The sequence below is a fragment of the Coturnix japonica genome, chromosome 4, assembly GCF_001577835.2.
Source record: "Coturnix japonica isolate 7356 chromosome 4, Coturnix japonica 2.1, whole genome shotgun sequence".
Taxonomy (NCBI): Eukaryota; Metazoa; Chordata; class Aves; order Galliformes; family Phasianidae; genus Coturnix; species Coturnix japonica.
This window is the reverse complement of record NC_029519.1, coordinates 41013524-41031357: the sequence shown is the minus strand read 5'-3', so window position 1 is coordinate 41031357 and position 17834 is coordinate 41013524. Positions and strand designations below refer to the sequence as shown.

Below are 17834 nucleotides of genomic sequence, written 5' to 3'. Positions count from 1 at the left end.
ACTATCCCATTGGTGCACTTCTGAGGGAAAGAGGCAGGAAACAAACAGTCTTTCTTAAGCAAGGAAGCCAGTGTTGGAGTTGTGTGAATTTATGAGATGTTGAGCACTGTTTGTACCGTGCAGATAACTGATGCTTGGTGCCTCTTCTTTGAGGAAGGCTGCACTTGATATAGAAATCTCAGAAGCATTTAAAGGACTGAAGAATTGCGCTGATAATTCATAAAGTGATGCTGCTTCTGTCTGAGGTCATGCCGAGCTGATAGCCCAAAATGGTGCTAAGAGGCACAGTGTTCCTAGAGAGGTTTGATTACTGAGAACTTAGGAAACAAATGTCCTGAACTGATGACTAAAACCTTCTGTTGCTTCAGATAAGCTAGACGGTCATATGCAGAGGCATAATTCTCTATTAGCCTTCTTCAGAATAACTTATTTTTGCTTTATTTTCCGAACAGCTAAAACATGGCATTGCATTCTTAAACAAGTATAATGAAATGACATGTATGCGCAATATATATTTGCTCTGTTAGCATATTGGTATCCTTTGGGTTGTGTATCCATGCCCCAAAGAGCTATTATTTTCATCTGTGATCTAATTAGAAGTCAAATATTGGCTGAATTAACAAGTTGCTCTGTGCAGAAATGAAGTATGTTGAGCATAACTCAGCACAAACTGTAAAGCAACGTTCCCTGAATGTGAGGAAGAAGTGAAATTGCTTAGACACTGATCTCTCTGCTCTCTGGTGATAGCAATAGAACTCAAGGGAACGGCATGGAGCTGCAACAAAGACCAGCATGTGCGTGTGCTCTTTTTTCTCCTTTGTCTTTAGAAGCAGATTTAGTTTATCTCTGTATCTGTTTTCAAGTTACATAATGGTCATTTTGGATGTCCAACTTGAGAAACTTCAAAGAAGGTAATTATTGTCAAATGATAGGAGTGCAGTTAGTTATCTTTAAGATGTGTCACATAAGTCAGAGAAAGTTGTGAGTTAGCTATCATCTGTATTCTCTCAGGATAAATCAGTCATAGCAGATAGCAGCAGAGGGACCTATTAAATCTTGCCTGACCACTGATGCTTGATATTATGACCCCCCAAGACCTCTTCCCAATTACTTGAATATCTTGATGCCATCTCGGCAAGTCCTACTCAAAGCCCTCTTTCTCCACAAATTTTAACAGATATAGGAAGTATCAAGTAAAACAGTAATTTTGGACAAATCAGAAAAGTTTAATTTGGGAAATTGTCTGTAAACTCTGTAGCAATATTGCAATAATCAGATGGCAACCAATGTGCAGACAAAGCAGTGGAATGTGGAACCATTTCTGTAGTTTTGTTTGCCTGCTCAATGTGCCCAGCAGCTGAGACCTGGCTGCAGAAAGCCATTCCTCTCTTGGTTATTGGAAATCAGATCTAAAAATGATACTGCCCAATGCAAAGGCAGCAGAATTAAAGTAGTAAAACATTTCAGTGACATTGAAAAACCCATGTTCCTCTTCTGTTTCTGCTGTCTGCAAGCATCCAAGGAACAGTCAGAAGGGAAACGTTCTCCTGTTGTCTGCATCCCCAGGAAACAATGGACTGAAGTCAGAGGAATGTGAAAACACTCACAAAGTTGGACATACTCTTTCTTCTTCTTTTTTTTTTTTTCTTTATTTTATTTTATTTTATTTTATTTTATTTTATTTTATTTTATTTTATTTTATTTTATTTTATTTTATTTTATTTTATTTTATTTTATTTTTTCTTTTAAATAAGGCATTGACAACATGTTTTTATATCCTCTGTGTTTCCAAGTTTTCACTATAATGTTCCATGTTTTTAATTGTTTATGGAATTTGGCTTTAATCTTTACTTTCACGAACTCATGATTTCATAGAAGGGCTCTTTATGGTGTAAATGTGCACGTGTAAGTGGGTTCTGCAATTCTTTTTTTACAACAGGATCGATGCTGTGTATTTCTCAAATACTGGTGGTGTGGAAGAATGCAGAGGAGTGGATTACTTGTGGCTTTTCAAAAAATATTTTCCGTGTCTTGATGCAAAAAATACCCATGTCTGGTTCCATTGCAAGAGACAAAGAATGAGAAGGCTTTTTTGAAAAGTGATATCGAGTGCAACTTTTGTAGTTCCATCAAACTATTTCAATCCTTAGTTCTGCTAAGCACTAACAGTTTGCCAAGACCAGGTAACATTGTAATACACATTTTGCTGGAAAATTAGAAAATTTCTTATTAGTGCCTGGCTCTATATTTGCACTGAGAAAGGTTATGAAAATTTGACTTGTGTCCTGGGCAGCTGTTGGCCACCCTGCCCACAGCAAAAGGTTGGAGCTCGTTGGTCTTCAAAATCCCTTCTAAGCCAAGCCACTCTCTGATTCAATGACATCTGTCCTTTTTTTCCTCCATCTATCTGCTTCTGTATTGGCTTCTCCAGTATTGGCTGTATAGGCAGAAGAGTCTGATTTCATCTCTGTGTGGCTGGAAAAGATGTCGAAGAATATTTTTTGCTGCAGCAGTTTCACAGCAATTCAGTGTAAATAAGTAGATTCACTAATGGTTGTAGAGAATTCCATCAACAATTCTGAAGACAGCTGAAAGCCACAACAGTAGAACAGCATAGATGACAGTTCAGACTTCATTTTACATGGTGGGGATGCTGACAACATTGGAAAACACTTTCTGGAAAGCTGCAAACTATTCTCAGCAGAGGAAAACAGGCATGCCTCTTACTTCCACATGGCACTGATTAGCTGGGAAGGCAGTGATGTGTGGTGCTGCTCTGAGCTGGCGAAGCATAGGGCCGTGAAGGGACTGACATGATGAGATGAGCTTTTAATGCATCCTGTAAACAAAATGTTCTGGCTCCTGTGCTCTGAGCAGGAAAAGAGATGACATGTTCAAGTGGGAGTGGCATGAGGGCAGAGGGAGAAGTTAGCTGTGCTGGCACCAGCATCTTGGTTAAAGGGGAGTGGGGAGGAACAGACACAGCAAAATATGTAATGTGTGGGGTCCGTGTCCAAAGATGAGGGAGTGAACTGAGAGACTGACTTGAAGCAGAGGAGAATTTCAAACTGGGAAGAATGGAAGCACAACAAAAGCGAGAGGAATAGTGAGACCCATGCCTGCAAAGAGAAAGTGCTCTGAAAGAGTACGTGCATGAGAGATGCTCTGAATTCTTACCTTTCTTTTTCCTCTTACATTTTTCTAACACGGCTATGGCTTCTGATGAGCAAGAATCACAGCTTGTTACTTAAGTACTTAAGCAATAATTATGTTAGGATAAAGGATACTGCAGCTGTGCAGTACACAAAACGCTCATGTATGGCACATGTTCACGCTCTTATTGTGTGTGATGTCTTCTGTAAAACCTTTGTAGACACATACTGCAGTTGTAGCCCTGCAGCAGTGCTGAAATCTCCTGCACAGGCTATTCATCATTCTACAGATGGTGAATAAATTTCCTGAACTTAATTTCAGGTATCCAACAGCAGCTGATTCATAGCTTCATGCAAACAGCTCCTCCTCTTGAAAACCTCCTGCTGTCTTTCAGGCTTATGCTGTAAGTAGGGAAATTGTGATGGAGCACAATGCCCACCAGGGAATGTACTTCTGTTAGCAGTCTTCTGCCATTTAGCTGCTTAAATTAGCCAGCAGCCTTTACTCTTAAAAGCAAGTATGCACAAAAAACCCAATAGATCTTTAGTGCAAAGAACTGCTATTCAAGGTGATTAATGCAAAGATCAGGTTGGATGCTATCAGCAAAAAGTGTGGGATTTTTTTTTGTACTGACGTATTTAAAAAGCAATATCTTCGTTGTTGGCTGGTTTGCAGATTCTTAATTCCTCTCTTAAGGAAAATGGATTAGTTTTTTTGTGAAAAGAAAAATTAAATAATGCCCCTGATATGGCTTGGAAGTAAAACAACATCGAGTTTGATAACTGTGTGTTTCAAAGCCATGGTTCTCAGAGGTGGTAATATTAGTCATTTAAAAGGTATAGGAACAATAGAAGCAAGCCTACAAATGGTCTCAATTTCCTTTCAGACTATAGAACAGAGGATATAACCCAGGGAGGATGTGGGTGCCCCATTCCTGGAGGTGCTCAAGGTCAGGTTGGATGTGGCCCTGGGCAGTCTAGTCTGGTGGATGGCAAGTGGTTGGAACTGGGTGGGCTTTAAGGTCCGTTCTAACCTAAGTCATTCTATGATATAATAGGACAGTCCTGAGTAAAACTGTAATGTGTACATCTTTTTCAGCCTAGCTTATTTCTGATCATCAAGGCTGTAGAGGCAACGCAACAGCATGATGACATTCACAGTACTGCAGTCGTTCTGGAATCTGCTCTGTTTTTAACAGGACAAACAATCATGTTCTGTGGACAACCTTTTGAAAAACTCTTAGAAAGTAATGGTGACCACTACTGTGTCATAAAACCCAGCCACAGATAGATCCATCTGTATAAAGATCAGCAGAATTCCCAATCAACATATGTTATGGAGACTTACAAAGCATACGGTATTTATTTTCCTACCATCTCTTTCATTTTTGCAGTCTGGTTGATCATATATTATGAAAAATGGCTTTATGTTCCTTATTTCAATTATTGGTATGACACTGTAGACTCAGTAGAAGCACTATTGAATACATACAGCGTAAGCAAGGCTTTGAGAATTAAAAATGAAAAAATCTAGTTATTGTCTGCAAGCCTTGTATTATATCTGCATAACCATAAAATAGTCCCCAGCTAATCTGCAGCAATTCCTTGTCTCTACTTCCTCCACACTGTAAGAACATACACATGGCTGCGTAGCCAGCACTGTGTGCAGACCGGTAATGCTGCAAGATTCAAGTAGATGCGTCTCTCTCCGTTATTCCTTTAAGTTACTCATCTGAGATACAGCCGTTGCTAAGCCTGATGCAGTGTAATAGAAGCCTTGAACTTATTTGCACTTGCCTTGAGGAAAGATTTCTCAATGAATCCTGGAGTCAGTAGGATATTAAAATCCTGTTAAAACACAATTACATCCAGGTGCTTAGCTCCTTCATTTTCCTTTGCAAATTTAAGCCCATGTTATATCCAAACCTTTAGCAGTTAGATTTTTCTAATGGAACTGTTGGAATGAGTGCCTACTCATGGTTCCAGTCAGACTTGGAATGCACAGGTTATGTGATTATAAGATGTAACAGTTGTCACAGAGTTTCTCGACTCGCTTACAGCTTCAGGATAGATGGATCCTGTAGTTGCTGGTGTCAGTCAGTGGAAGATACATATATGTATGGCTTTGAGCTGCCCTTAGGAGCTCACTGGGATGTCAAGTCAGACAGTGTTACTTAAGAAAAAGTGATCAGTGTTGATAGCAATGCTGGGTAATCATTGTTTCTGTTTTGTTCTTAAAAAGGAGTTTCTTTAGGGAAAAAAAAGTCTAAGGCTGTTAGTTTTGGTCTGTGCTACTCTGGTATCCTCTACCATTTTGGTTTAAAAAAACTGAATACAAATTATGTAAAATGGAAGTCAGTGGAGTAAACGCATGTGGGTTGTTTTTTCCAGAGAAACACCATAACGTGTCACTTACCATATAACTCGTTTGCCACATGGGGAAGACTTAAGATGATGAAGATAAGAGAGTGTTACGAATTCTTTGGTAATTATTCCTGTGTTGCTCATGAAGAAATACTTGCTGTAGTCCTGACCGGGAAGTACAAATTAATGTTATACATTTGAGTGGTGAAGAGAGAGCATGTCTGCATCATTGTACTCCTTTCTAAGTGTGGCTACGCTCAGAAGGTTTATGCAGAACACAGATATGATGTATATGTTCTAGTTTGCAAATGGTATGGAATGTCAGCTGTGCCAGACTGGGATATCCACCTTAAAGATTGTTACAGTTCAGAGGATTCAGCTGATACAAGGTGTGGGGGAGAAGAGGAGGGCATTCCTTGATGCACCACCGCAGAAATAGTGATAGATGGCCATAGCTGGAAGAGAATTCCAGACCACAGGGTGACCAGAAGTACCCAAAAGACAGACAGTCTACAGGAAAAATACCCAAAGGAACCCTCAGGCAGGGTGCTCAGAAATTTGTCTGAATATCAGCTCCCAAGTATTTTTGTACGTATATAAGCAGTTTGACTTGTTTTATCTTGCTTTTTGTCAGTTGAAGAGTGGCTAGGAGTTTCTTTTTGAGTACCACATAGAGATACATTCAATATATTCTTTGAAAACTTTTTAGCAGATCAAAATTTTACAGTTCGGCATTTTACTGAGGCATGAAAAATGTAGACAACAAATGTGAAGCATCCAAGCAGGAGGCTGTGTCTGAAGCAAAAGCAGCAAATTCTGCTGCAGAGCCAGTCTGCTTTCCGTTCTCTTTCAGTTCTCATTCTCAGCTTGAGGGTTTCTGAATCTGTGGCTACAATAAAAGCACAAGGGAACTTGGAAATTGGTCTCCCAGTTTCTTTTTCTTGGAATGTGAATATTCGTTTGAGGTTGGCCATGACATTCTCGGCTCAGAAAAATCAGATTAATCCTACTTTTTGATGTTCCTCCTGGGAAATAAACAAACTTTTAAACAGATGGTATGAATTTAATCCCTTTGCATTCCTTTCTCAAGGATGCTGGAACTACTGTTTGTGAGAAATGCAAGATGCTTCCAAAATGACAAGCAAATACTTGATTTTAAGTTGAGCCTCAGTTTATTCAGGTAGAAAAAAGGTGTTGGGGTAGAAAGGAAAAGACTCTTAAATGTCTTGCTTGACTTTTTTTTTAAGCTGAACGAATTCACATTTGATAAGAAGCAGCTGAGCTGTTGAGCCCAACACTCCAGGAAACAATCACCCTTAAATTTGGTCACCACATCCTTATGCTTTTCCGATTGTGTTGTGGAGCTGCATGAGCAAATGCAGGCTGTTCCTGTTCGTTTCCCCTGTGGAGTGGATCCCTGCAGGAGCTGACCTCTTCCTCTTCTAATTGTTTTTTTCCGGTTGGTAGCAGGAGTTCTTAAAATACCTCTTCTCTTATATCAGAGCAGTGCTGGCTTTGCACAGAGCTGCACCCAGCATGGGGCTGATCCTGCTCAGGAAGGCAGCAGCAGTCTGTACTTACCGGTTACTGAGCTGCTGGTAGAGGCAGGAGGTGGCATTTGAGAACCTGTACATCACTGCTGGTGCAGAAGGACGGGTAGAGGGAAAAATCCAACCTTTTCTAATTGGAAGCTGCACCATGGCATTGTGTGCTTTCACATTTTCCACTCTGAATGGATATCCTGGGTGGATTTATTCAATAAATGTACTTCATTTCTGATGCTGCCAAGAAAACAGATTAGGGATTGGTAAGGTCTGTAGGAACAAAAACGTGTTATTACATTGTAGTTTTGAGAAGCAGATGGGTTCCATGTATTTTTGGCAACTGCCAGAGGCTGGAAGAAACAGGATGTACACATCAATTGTGTAAACAGCAGCTTTTCATCTTGAGTATGTCAGAGTCGACTTCTTTGATCAGGTACACTGAGTTCTGCTCCTTCCAGGCCTGTAACACCTGCAACATAGTGAGTGGAAAAGATGAAACAAAGCTGAGTTCGTATTCCAGCCCCTTGAATTGACCACAAGCAGCCTGCAACCCACAGCATTCTGTGTTTCTTGTGCTTGGTCTGAAAGTGCAGGAAGGGGAACGTGGCAAACAATCTAGAGCTATACAACAATACAGGTAAAATATATTATGATCTTCAAGTCCACAGGAAAGGATTAAGGGTACATATGTACATCTAGTGTACTACAACATCAACTCCATTTTCAAGCTGAGGCACTTAATAGCAGTGTCTGTGGTACAAATGGATATCTCATTTTTCTGAGATGTTGTTTCGCTCATTCTCCATTATAGTGGTAACCTTAATGTTATGTGGAGGGAAAATAACCCGAACCCAAAACACAATGCAATCACAGAATTGTAGAGGTTGGAAGGGGCCGCTGGAGATCCCCCAGCTCAAACCCCTCTAAAGCAGTTAGCACAGGAAAGTGTCCAGGGGGTCTGGAATGTCTCCAGAGAAGCAAACCACAACGTCACTGTGCAGCCTGTTCCAGTGCTCTGCCACCCTCATAGGAATGGATTTCTTCCTTGTGTTTGTATAAGTACAAGTTTTATCAGCTACACAAACAACATGGCTATGATGCAGGCTTTTTCTCAGTACTTTGCTTATTGCTATTATATTTAATAGACGTGACAATATATTGAGACCTTTTGTTTGTGTGTCTATTTTTGCATCTTTCCAGGATGAAAACTTGTCAAATAAGCTGAGTTCAGGAGACTGTGTCACGTCTACTCATTGCGTTTGAGTGTGAGATCTGTCTTGGCTTCGTCAGGTTGCCTACATAAAAGATAGAGATTGGATGTATGTTTCCAGGGTTGTCTGTGACATGCTGCTATTAGGGATGCTGATGCTTCCTTCTCCCCATATCCTCATTCTCCACTTACATGAAAGATGGAGCAGAGCCACCCACCCATGTTTTGTACCAGTTCCTATGCTAGCATCTGAATATATTCCAAAAAAGAATATACATGCTGTTTTTCCTATAGTGTTGGCACTTAAAATAGGTTCATTGCTATCTTTAACAGTGACTGAGGAAGAAAAGGAGTGTTTTTCAGGCTTTCAGACAGTGGCGTGTTTCAAAATACATTGTACTCCAGGTTATTGCATTACCCTTTTGGATGCTGTTTGGGGAAATACACGCTGTATGAATAGCTGCAATTCGTAGAAAATGAGGGTTTTCCTTTGCCTCCAAGTTCAAGTTTAATCTTCATTAGGGCCGTCCAGAGGAGCAGGTTGTGCTGTGCTCACTGCTAGTAACAGCTGCTTTCCCTTTGGAGAGTCACAGCAACACTATGGTGTATCAAATGTCATTGCTATGAATGTGACTTGCTGCGTTCCTGAGAATAAAAAGAGTCCTTGCTGCTTGCTGAAAGCACACTTACACATATAGCTCTCTCTGCGTTTATTCTCTCTGTCATAGTATAGTGACTACTGCAGCACTTCCAGCGCATATATCAAGTTACAGATTAGTGCAGGCCCTGTGGCTCTTGGAACAGCGTGGGTTGTTTACCGATGACATTTATCCTCTCACTTCCTTTTGGAAGCATGACAGTTTCTCGTTTTCTGATGGGGGATGTACTTGCAGGACCTTCTCTACATGCCATGGTTGACAATAAACACTCCAGTGGCAGTGTCTGCTTGCCATGGAGCTGCTGTTACTCCTTCCAGCACTCAGATTGGCAGAAGCTGGCTTGACAGGAAAACGGAATGGTTGTTCTAAAGTGCTGCAATCTTCTCTTGCAGGAGGAGACCGAGAGCGGATGACAGCTAATCATGAGACGTATCTTCTTATGGCGAGCACGCAGAATGACATGGAGGATTGGGTGAAGTCCATCCGCAGGGTTATATGGGCGCCATTTGGAGGAGGTGAGTCAGTGAGCAAACACGCAAGGCTCCCGGCTGCACAAAGCTTGTAGGATGCATTTTGTTCTCCATCAGTCACAGAGTTGGAAGAGTAGTATCAATCAATCAATCGATCAATAAAAGTGGAACCAGACCATTGGTTTAACTTACAGAGCATCTATCAGGCATTCTCCTGTGCAGAGAGCTCAATTGAAATGCCAGAACTACTACTCTTGGTAGGGATGGCACGTTACCAATACGAGGGATGCTGTCACAGAAAATGGGCCTATGAAATCAGCTTTTCTCTGGGAGAACTAGGGCAGTTCCTTTGGTCACCAGGTAGAGGACTGCCCATGTTTTTCTCAAATGCTTGTTATGAGAATCTGTCAGTGATTCTGTTGGATGGGGCCCTGGGTAGCCTGAGCTGGTGTGGGCAGTCAGCCCACAACAGGGGGGTTGGGGTCAGGTAGGCTTCAGGATCCCTTTCAACCCAAAGGTTGAAACCTATTTCATGATTCTACTGCAGCCAAACAGCAGCATACACTACTGCTGTGATATAAATGTGTCAGTACCTAACAGAAGTGCATTTTTCATAGAGAGAAGCTAACTACACGCTGTATGCTGCTTCCACCTGCATAAAACTGCTCAGTGACACACAGTGGGTCAAGGCAGCCCTGCAGCACTGAGTGGTGGGGTGCTGAAATCTGGTGAAGCTGCACTTCTGGCCCAAGTCTGCACACACAGGCTGTGACAAAGCTACAAATAGAAACCAAATCTCACAAGTCCTGACCCCACGCTTTCTTCATCAGCCCCTCATTTGCTTTTATAGGGCAAGAGCTATTTCTGGTTTGCAGCTGGGAATCTTTCCAGCCACCATGGAAACTCATAGGACACCCTCATTGTCATAGGAACGTGTAATGCCAGTTACTGAGAGAAGTACCTGACTGAGGTGTCTGCACTCTGATCTGCATAAAGAAAGGGAAGACTGCAATCCTTTAATTACTGCTTAAGTTCATTTGTAGTTAACATACCTATCAAAATGTTGTTTTTCCCTATGGGATATCTTATCTGTGATTTCAGAGTTAAGTGTACTGGGAAGTGAACAGTTAACTCCTGGAAAAGGTGAGAATAGGTGGAAGATAATTTTGGGTTTAGTGTTTGTGGAGAAGGTCTGGCTGTCCTTACATGGAAAAATCAATGTCATGGGAGGTGTCACTGCTAAATCTGTGCAATAGAATGTCTCCCATTTCATTAATCATTGATTATTTGATATTGTAAGTATCCTAAGTCATAACAAGCCCTATTGACTGTTCTGTAGTTACTTATGGGTGGACATGCTGATATTTTTATTACTCCTTCCTACACGATCATGCCTGCTGCTGCTCTGCAACAGCCTGATCCTGTTATAGAAGGGTTCCTCTGGCTTCAGGTGTTTAGGAGCTTGTCCACCAACAAGTACATAAAATAATTGCAGACAGTGAATTAATCAAATTCTATATTCTATTCCTGTTCTGTAACTGTTGCCTAAATTTCAGCACTAGTAAAGCACGGTAGTCTGCTGTCATACAAGTAAAGTGCCACTTCCACAAGCAACATACTTGAATTTTCTGGTTCTTTTAAGTGCTGAAAGCAAACTGTGTGTGTGTTCTGTGGATATTTGTGAGCTGTGGTGAGCCCCCAGAGCTTAAAGTCTGTCTAGCAGTAGGAAAGGACTCCTAGTATCAGAGCAAGGATTGCTGTAGATGATTAACCGTATCATTACAGTGTTATTTGTTAACCTGTGTTAGAAGGGAGGAATGAGCAGGGGGAGGTGGGAACCTAGTAAGGTGTTCAGAAACAGCCTGTTGTCTGGGTTTTTTTTTAAATTTTTGGGGGTTCTTTTTGTTTTGTTTTTGTATTGAAGAGCAATGGGGAACTGTGGAAAAAAATCTGGCATGGAAAAGCAGTGTAAATGAGGGAGGGCATGCAATGCCTGTTTGCACTTGAAATTCCTCTCCTGATTAGACGTAGAAAGGCAATTTTTGCAGAAGGGAAAGGCCTGAGCTCGAACTGCAGAGCCTGCAGCCACGGGGGAGGGAGGAGGCGAGGAGTGCAGCGCTCGGGTCTGGCAGCTCCTGCGGAGCCAGGACGCAAGCTGCCGCTGCCTCGAGTCAGCCCAAAGTCATCCGGCAGAGCAGGGAGCTGCGCTGCAGTACAGCCCTCCTCCCCGCACCTGCTGCACGCAGCGGCGCTGGCTGCCATCGCCTGGCGTGGGAGCAGGAGGCAGAGTGGAGCATCCCCGCGTGTAGGCACGTCTTCCTCGCAGCAGCACGGGGTCTTGCTGGCAAGGATGTACTCATGCCGCATCTGACGTCCTTCTCCCACGAGAGCTCCTGGTGGTTCGAAGGCGAGCGAGTAAGGAGCCCACGCCGACGTCAGGGATATAAAAGGCGCTTGGAGAGGAATCCGTGATGGACAGAGAGCCTTTAAGGCGAAGGGGCCACTATTTCTGCTCCTCAGCTGCAGGGCTTGTAGGAGCCACCGAGGAGCATTGCGTCCCAGAGGACCCTTCAGTGGCCTTTCGGGTATTATTCTCCCCTTTCTCCTTGCACATCGCAGAGCACTGACCTTGTCCTGTGAATCTGGAGTCTCTGCCTCCCGTTCTGGCCAGGAGGAAGGAATCTTTCTGCATCTCTCTGTACCGGCACTTCAGTCTGAATGGAAGATAGATCTTTCTGCTGAAACTCTTTTGTTGTGACATTGTATAAGAGACGGTTGTCTCACCGCAGGAAATAAACGAAAGGAAACAGAGAGACGGAAGGAAATTGTTCCCCAAAGCCAAACTGAAGCGGGGAAGTGAACATTAAAATTACTTCAGGCTCTCTCTGGCAGCGAGAAGACTGTTCATCTCTGGCTGCAGAGGAAAATGCACTGCTTCAAAACTCCTCAGCAGTCAGTGAGGATGAGCAGTCGCGTTGTTTCTGGATGCAGCTGCTAAAGGAGATCTCTGCAGGGCCGTGGGGCTCCGGCCTGTATGATGCCTGAAGACAGAAATGCCGGAGTCCGCAGCCCTGGTGCCTTAGCGGCACCTCCTTTCCTCCCTAAAACTACTTACAGGAAAATTAAGCGGTGCTTTAGTTTCCGTAAAGGTAGGTCTGCTCTGTCCCTGTGTTCTTATTGCTGGCGATGCCAAAAGTCGGGGGCTGCGTGTGTAGGCAGATGAGAACACTCAAACAAAGGGCACGAAACAGTGCAGATGCTGACATTTCATGAATGATTTATTTTCCTCTTTGTTCGTTTGTTTGTAGTTGGCCAGCTGATGCTGTATGCTCTGTGGAATAACCCATGGATGGGCCGCCTCAGTGAGGGAGCTGGAGACAAGGTTATTGGAGAGCCTGTGAGCAAAAAGCAGGGAGAGGAGCTGGGGGTTTGGAGCTGTGTTGCTGAGTGCTACCACTTTGGCTAGCAAAATATTGAGAAAAGGAGTGTGGGTTTGTATTTTGTGTATGTGGGAGGAGTGGTGAGGAAAGAGGGAGTAAAGGAGCAGGATAAATATGCACATATGTGTAGAACACCGAGTCCTTGGATTTGGAGATTTCTAATGGACTAAAGTGGATCCCTACAGTGCACTGTCCTGCTGCAGCTGCTGCATTGCCAGTTTGCTGTGCTCTCCTGCAGTCTGCACTTGCCTTCCCACCTGCTGCAGGGAGGTTTATAAGGCCATTTTCTGCATTGCACGTACACCTGTAGAAGCAGAGCATGGAGGAAGGCAGAGAGGCTGTCTTTCAAAATATGTCATCTGGAAAGGAAACATACTTTTAGAGAGAGAGATACAAGTGATGATAAGGTGCTATGGTGCTGAGGCTGGAGGGGGGGACCAGAAACTGTGCGTGGCACTGAAAGCTGTCTACCCCCAAAACCTCTTTCCCTGAGGCCAGACCTTCCTTTGGTTGCTGGAGTTGAGACCCTCTGGAGGCTATTCAAGAGGACATGGATATGTCTGAACGTAGTGTGCAGGTGTGTTTCAAGGTGTTGGTGTCAATTAGAGCTGTCTGTGTGCTGTTTGTACTCTTGACTATTTGAGAAATGTTTTGAAGTTTAATACAGGAACAGGTAATTTTGCAGACGGCTGCCTTAGCCTCTCCAAGCAGAGCTTTAGCTGTTTATTATTTCCCCATCTGCTTTGACACACAGTCTCTTCTTGTCTAAAATCCCAAGTGAAGCTGCAGTGTTTTGGGCAGAGGATTGGATGAGAGAGGTCACGCTGCTAATTTGCTTTCCTCTAAACATCATTTATTTCAATTGCTTGCCTATGTACATGCTCTGTCAAGAGCATTGTCACGTGGCCCCAAGATCAGAGAGCTGCAGAATGCTGGTGTGCATGTTTAACGAGGTCTGTGTCCCACTGGAGACAACAGAAAGATGAATATTAACTGGACATTACAGTGTTTTAACAGGCAAATTAGACCAATGGCACTGCTCTTAAAATTGGCTTCAGGAATTCTTCTAACTTCATTTGCAGGTTGTACAACTCACTGTAAAAGCAGGCAGAACCAGCCTTCTGCAGAATAAAACAGGCTGATTGGTTCTAAGCTGTGCAACACGGCACAGAAAATAAAATGAACAAGAAGGGCCATTGGCTGGTCATTGGAAGCACTGCATGATATTGTGCACTGAGGCAGAGATGCACCATTGACACAGTGCAAGGTACAGAACCTCTGCTGGAAATTCAGATGAAAGCTACATTGTGTTACACCCTGAAAAACAAAGTGTCACGAGATGTTTGGAGGTCACCTCAGTTATGAGAAATAGCCTCTCATTGAGTGACATCTGAACAGAGATACAGCCAGGAGTCTCTGAAGCCTTTTTCAGGGAAAGTGCTCTTTGTTTAAGTAGCACCATGGGAACCTCCTGCGGGAACATGCAGGGTGAGTGCAGAAAGGAATACCTGAGGGTGACTTTGCTGCTGCATGCAGGGGTGAGAACATTCAAGATGCACCAAAGTGAGCCATTCCGGAGAAGGTGGTGCATTGGTCATGACAAGAGAAGGAGGTACAGGACCTGATCTGAGTGTGATGAGTTCCTGGTGGCATTTTACAAATCGCCTCTCTTCCTTTCCAGCATGTAGCTATTTCTGCTCTTTCAGAGTTGTATTTTTTCTGAGCAGTAACATCAGACGTGCAACTGTGCTAAGCTCCAGGATAGGGACCTCATCTATTGCCAGTGTCACATTGACGGTAGCATGGGAGAAGGCTTGTGGGTAAGAAAGAGTCAGGCAGGAACTAAATTCTGCCATCACTGTGTCTTGGTGTTTGTGTTTCCATTAAAAAGCTCTGTAGGGATGAAGGAAATACTGTTTGCCTTTGATCCATTCAGAGCAGCACTTCATACTGGAGAACAGCAGAGTAGAAAGCTGGTAAGAAACAATTTTGAAGTCCATACAAAGTGTTGCTGTATTCCTTACCTTGCTATTGAAGTCCCTTCACCTCACCTTTTCTATTTTCAGTGTCATTTAATTACTAATTTGAAGTTGAGGGATACCTAGAGTACTCTTCCAAATCCCAAGCTGAGATCAACTTCTTAGACCTTCACTGACCTTTTCTAGTCACTTAAACTATCAGCTTGTTTTGGAAAGAAGGAGGTTGTTCTGGTGCACAATGTGCGGACACAGTGTATGCTGTGATGGAGCTGTAGAGGCGGGTGGGATTTTTCAAGCAGTTGGCATGGAATGAGTTGCCAGAACTGCCACTTGTATCTCTTCATTTTCTTCTTATGGATCAGGAGCTTGGAGTCAACGGACTTGAGATGTGACCTCTTACTTTGTTCAGTAGAAACAAAAATCACAGTCTAATAGCATTCTTGTGTTTTAAAAACAAACTCTGAGTAAGTACCGTTGAACATACCCCAATGCTTACACAACTCTTGAGCAGATAGAAACAGAATTTGGGTATAGCACTGTAATATCTTTCATCAGCTTTATGGAAGCTTGGAAATCCAGTTTCTCAAAAGGTTTACAAAACTTCTGCCACGGGAATGTTCTAGTTAATGAATAACCAGTCTGTGTGCCCTTTGCTATCATGTGATTTTCCTCTTTGATGTTATGCATGATCTTGGCTTAATTGGATGTAGCTTTAAGACCTACCAGGGCCTCCCTGGAAAAGCAGTTCTGTTGATTAAATCTAAAGACTGGTCAGAACTGGAAACAGGTACATTTACCTGCCATATTCCAGTTGTGGGGCAGACAAGCAAGCTGCTGCCATTCTGAATGTCAGGTTTTCTTGACACTCTACCCTTAGGATAAACCAAATCCATGGATCAGCACTTGTGTATCTGTCTGTATCTGGATTTTGGAGACTCTGAGATGTAGAACTTGGATATGGATTGCAACATTGAGGGCTCTTTCATTTTCTTCATGTTTGTTCTTTAGTTACAGTAGTAGAAATGTTTTAAAAACAAACAAAAAACATAATGTGAAATTATATCTGTGGCTTTGGTCATGATGTAGTCTCCATATTTTGGACCATCTTTTCACTGCTTCACTATAAAGGAGTTGCTAGTATCACGAGGCATAGCTAATATTGTTCATCTTTGCCTCTGCTAAGCACTATGTTAACAGTGTGTAACTTCGCTTCATCAGAGCGTTGTCTTTGCTTTGTCATCTTAGTCCTTGTGAATCGCCAATCTGCAATATCTCTGTAGTAGTCACTTGTGATGTAAGAACCTGAGAAAGAGATGGTGCAAGAAAAGGAACCTTTACAGGGCAAAGATCTTGGCTTTTACAGTAAACAGTAGAAAAGTCCAACATGAAACAGAAAGATGATGAACAAGATAAAAGTTAGGACAAAACCTGCGGAAGCAGAGTTGTCGTGTTTCTGCCACTTCTGCCCCTGGCAGCAGAGTACTTTTTCCATAAGGCATCAGCAAGTCTGTATTCAAGTCAATATTTATGCGGGCTTATCATACTCAACTCCTTTTGTGGCTAAGTGCTGCATTTATTTGGTGAGGAAAATATTTCCTTTGGAGAAGTTCAGTCTGCACTTCAAGATCAAGCGAAGCCTGCTTGAGACAAATGTCAAAGCCAAACAAGTTGGAGAACACCGAGTAGAGTAAATGGCGATTTTAGGAGCACTTAAGTGCATAACAGGGTGGTTTCCCATTGGTTTTCCACGAGACTGAGATCTTAACTTCAGCTTACTACGTGGTTGTCAAAATCACCAACTAGCTGTGGGATTCCCAAAGCAGAGAGTAGAGAGTCTTGTGCCTCTAAGGAAGTACAGTATTATCTCCATTCATACAGTAGGAGAGAAGTACAGTAGTTTCTCCACTCATACAGTAGGAGAGCTGAGTTTCTGAGGGTTAATCTGGAATGTGAGCAGTGGGGTGTATGGACCCCTGTGACCCTCAATTATGGATGTGACCAGATGGGATGCAACTGTGTTCTGAGGGTCATGTAGGATCTGCACCCAATCTATGTAATCTAGACAACTGCTGTAGTTATTCTGCTCTACCCCAGGGTGTTCTCAGCTATGAGTATTTTAAGTGCCTGAATTAAAAAGACCCAACATTTGTAAAGCATTTTGCATCCACTAGTAGAAACAGTTGAGTTTATACTTTAGGAAGCAAAAGTGGGATTTCAGTGACATCACCACTCACTTCTCCATCACTCTAAATTCTATAGAATTGCTTGTTTTAAAGTTTTTTTTCTTCAGGATCTGTGAATTGCTGCTACAAGGCAGATCCAAATCAGTCATATCCATTTAAAGTATGTCACCTTTAGTATGTGAATCTGTTATTACTTTCTCTGTGTGTTCAAAAATACTGGTTAGCTCAATGTACAGGCGTTTTAATGCTTTGTGGTTGCCAGCTCCTTTAAATGTATTGCAGCTTGTGTTGGGGTGCATTGGCAACTTACAACAATTTAGGCTTTTGGTTTTTTGCTCCCACTGCACAAAATCCTTTATTCTAATTTTATTCACTATGTATTAGACATGCTTTGAAAGCCAACACTAAAAAGAAAGAAAAAAGGCAGAATCCCAGAACATGTATTAATATAAAGTTATGATGTTTTGACTGTGGTGTCATTACTGATAGGAGTTTCAAAGCAGTCTGCTAGGTTTGAGAACTTATTCTTTCTTCTACAAATTGCAGTCTGGTCTGCAAGTTGTACATTATTGAAAGGAATGTTAGCACAAAAAGAAGAAAGTATGGTTAATGTGGCAGAGCTTATTCATACTAATTTTACTGTCAGTGGATATGAGATGTAATTGTACATCATGTAATTGGAATATTTGTATTTTCTGCTGATCAATTTTGTTTGAAAAGAACTGAAAATTCTTAAATTAAAAAAAAACAACCAAACAACAACACAACAAATGAACAAATTCTATGTAAAATTCATATTCTATGACTGTATTTTCATAGGCCAAACTCAGGGG

General features: G+C 42.3%; 1 protein-coding gene across 4 annotated transcripts in view; it reads left to right on the top strand.

The window, feature by feature from the left end:
* The window catches only part of ARHGAP24 (Rho GTPase activating protein 24), a 142298-nt gene that overhangs the window by 104456 nt on the left and 20008 nt on the right, over nt 1–17834 (top strand). For 3 of the 4 annotated variants that reach the window (XM_015861771.2, XM_015861773.2, XM_015861774.2), the window contains one exon: nt 9322–9444. In XM_015861771.2, coding sequence (XP_015717257.1) covers nt 9322–9444 — 123 coding nt within the window. Of the gene's footprint in view, nt 1–9321; nt 9445–11300; nt 12549–17834 lie in introns of those variants that run through there. The other variant, XM_015861772.2, reaches the window with a different exon arrangement.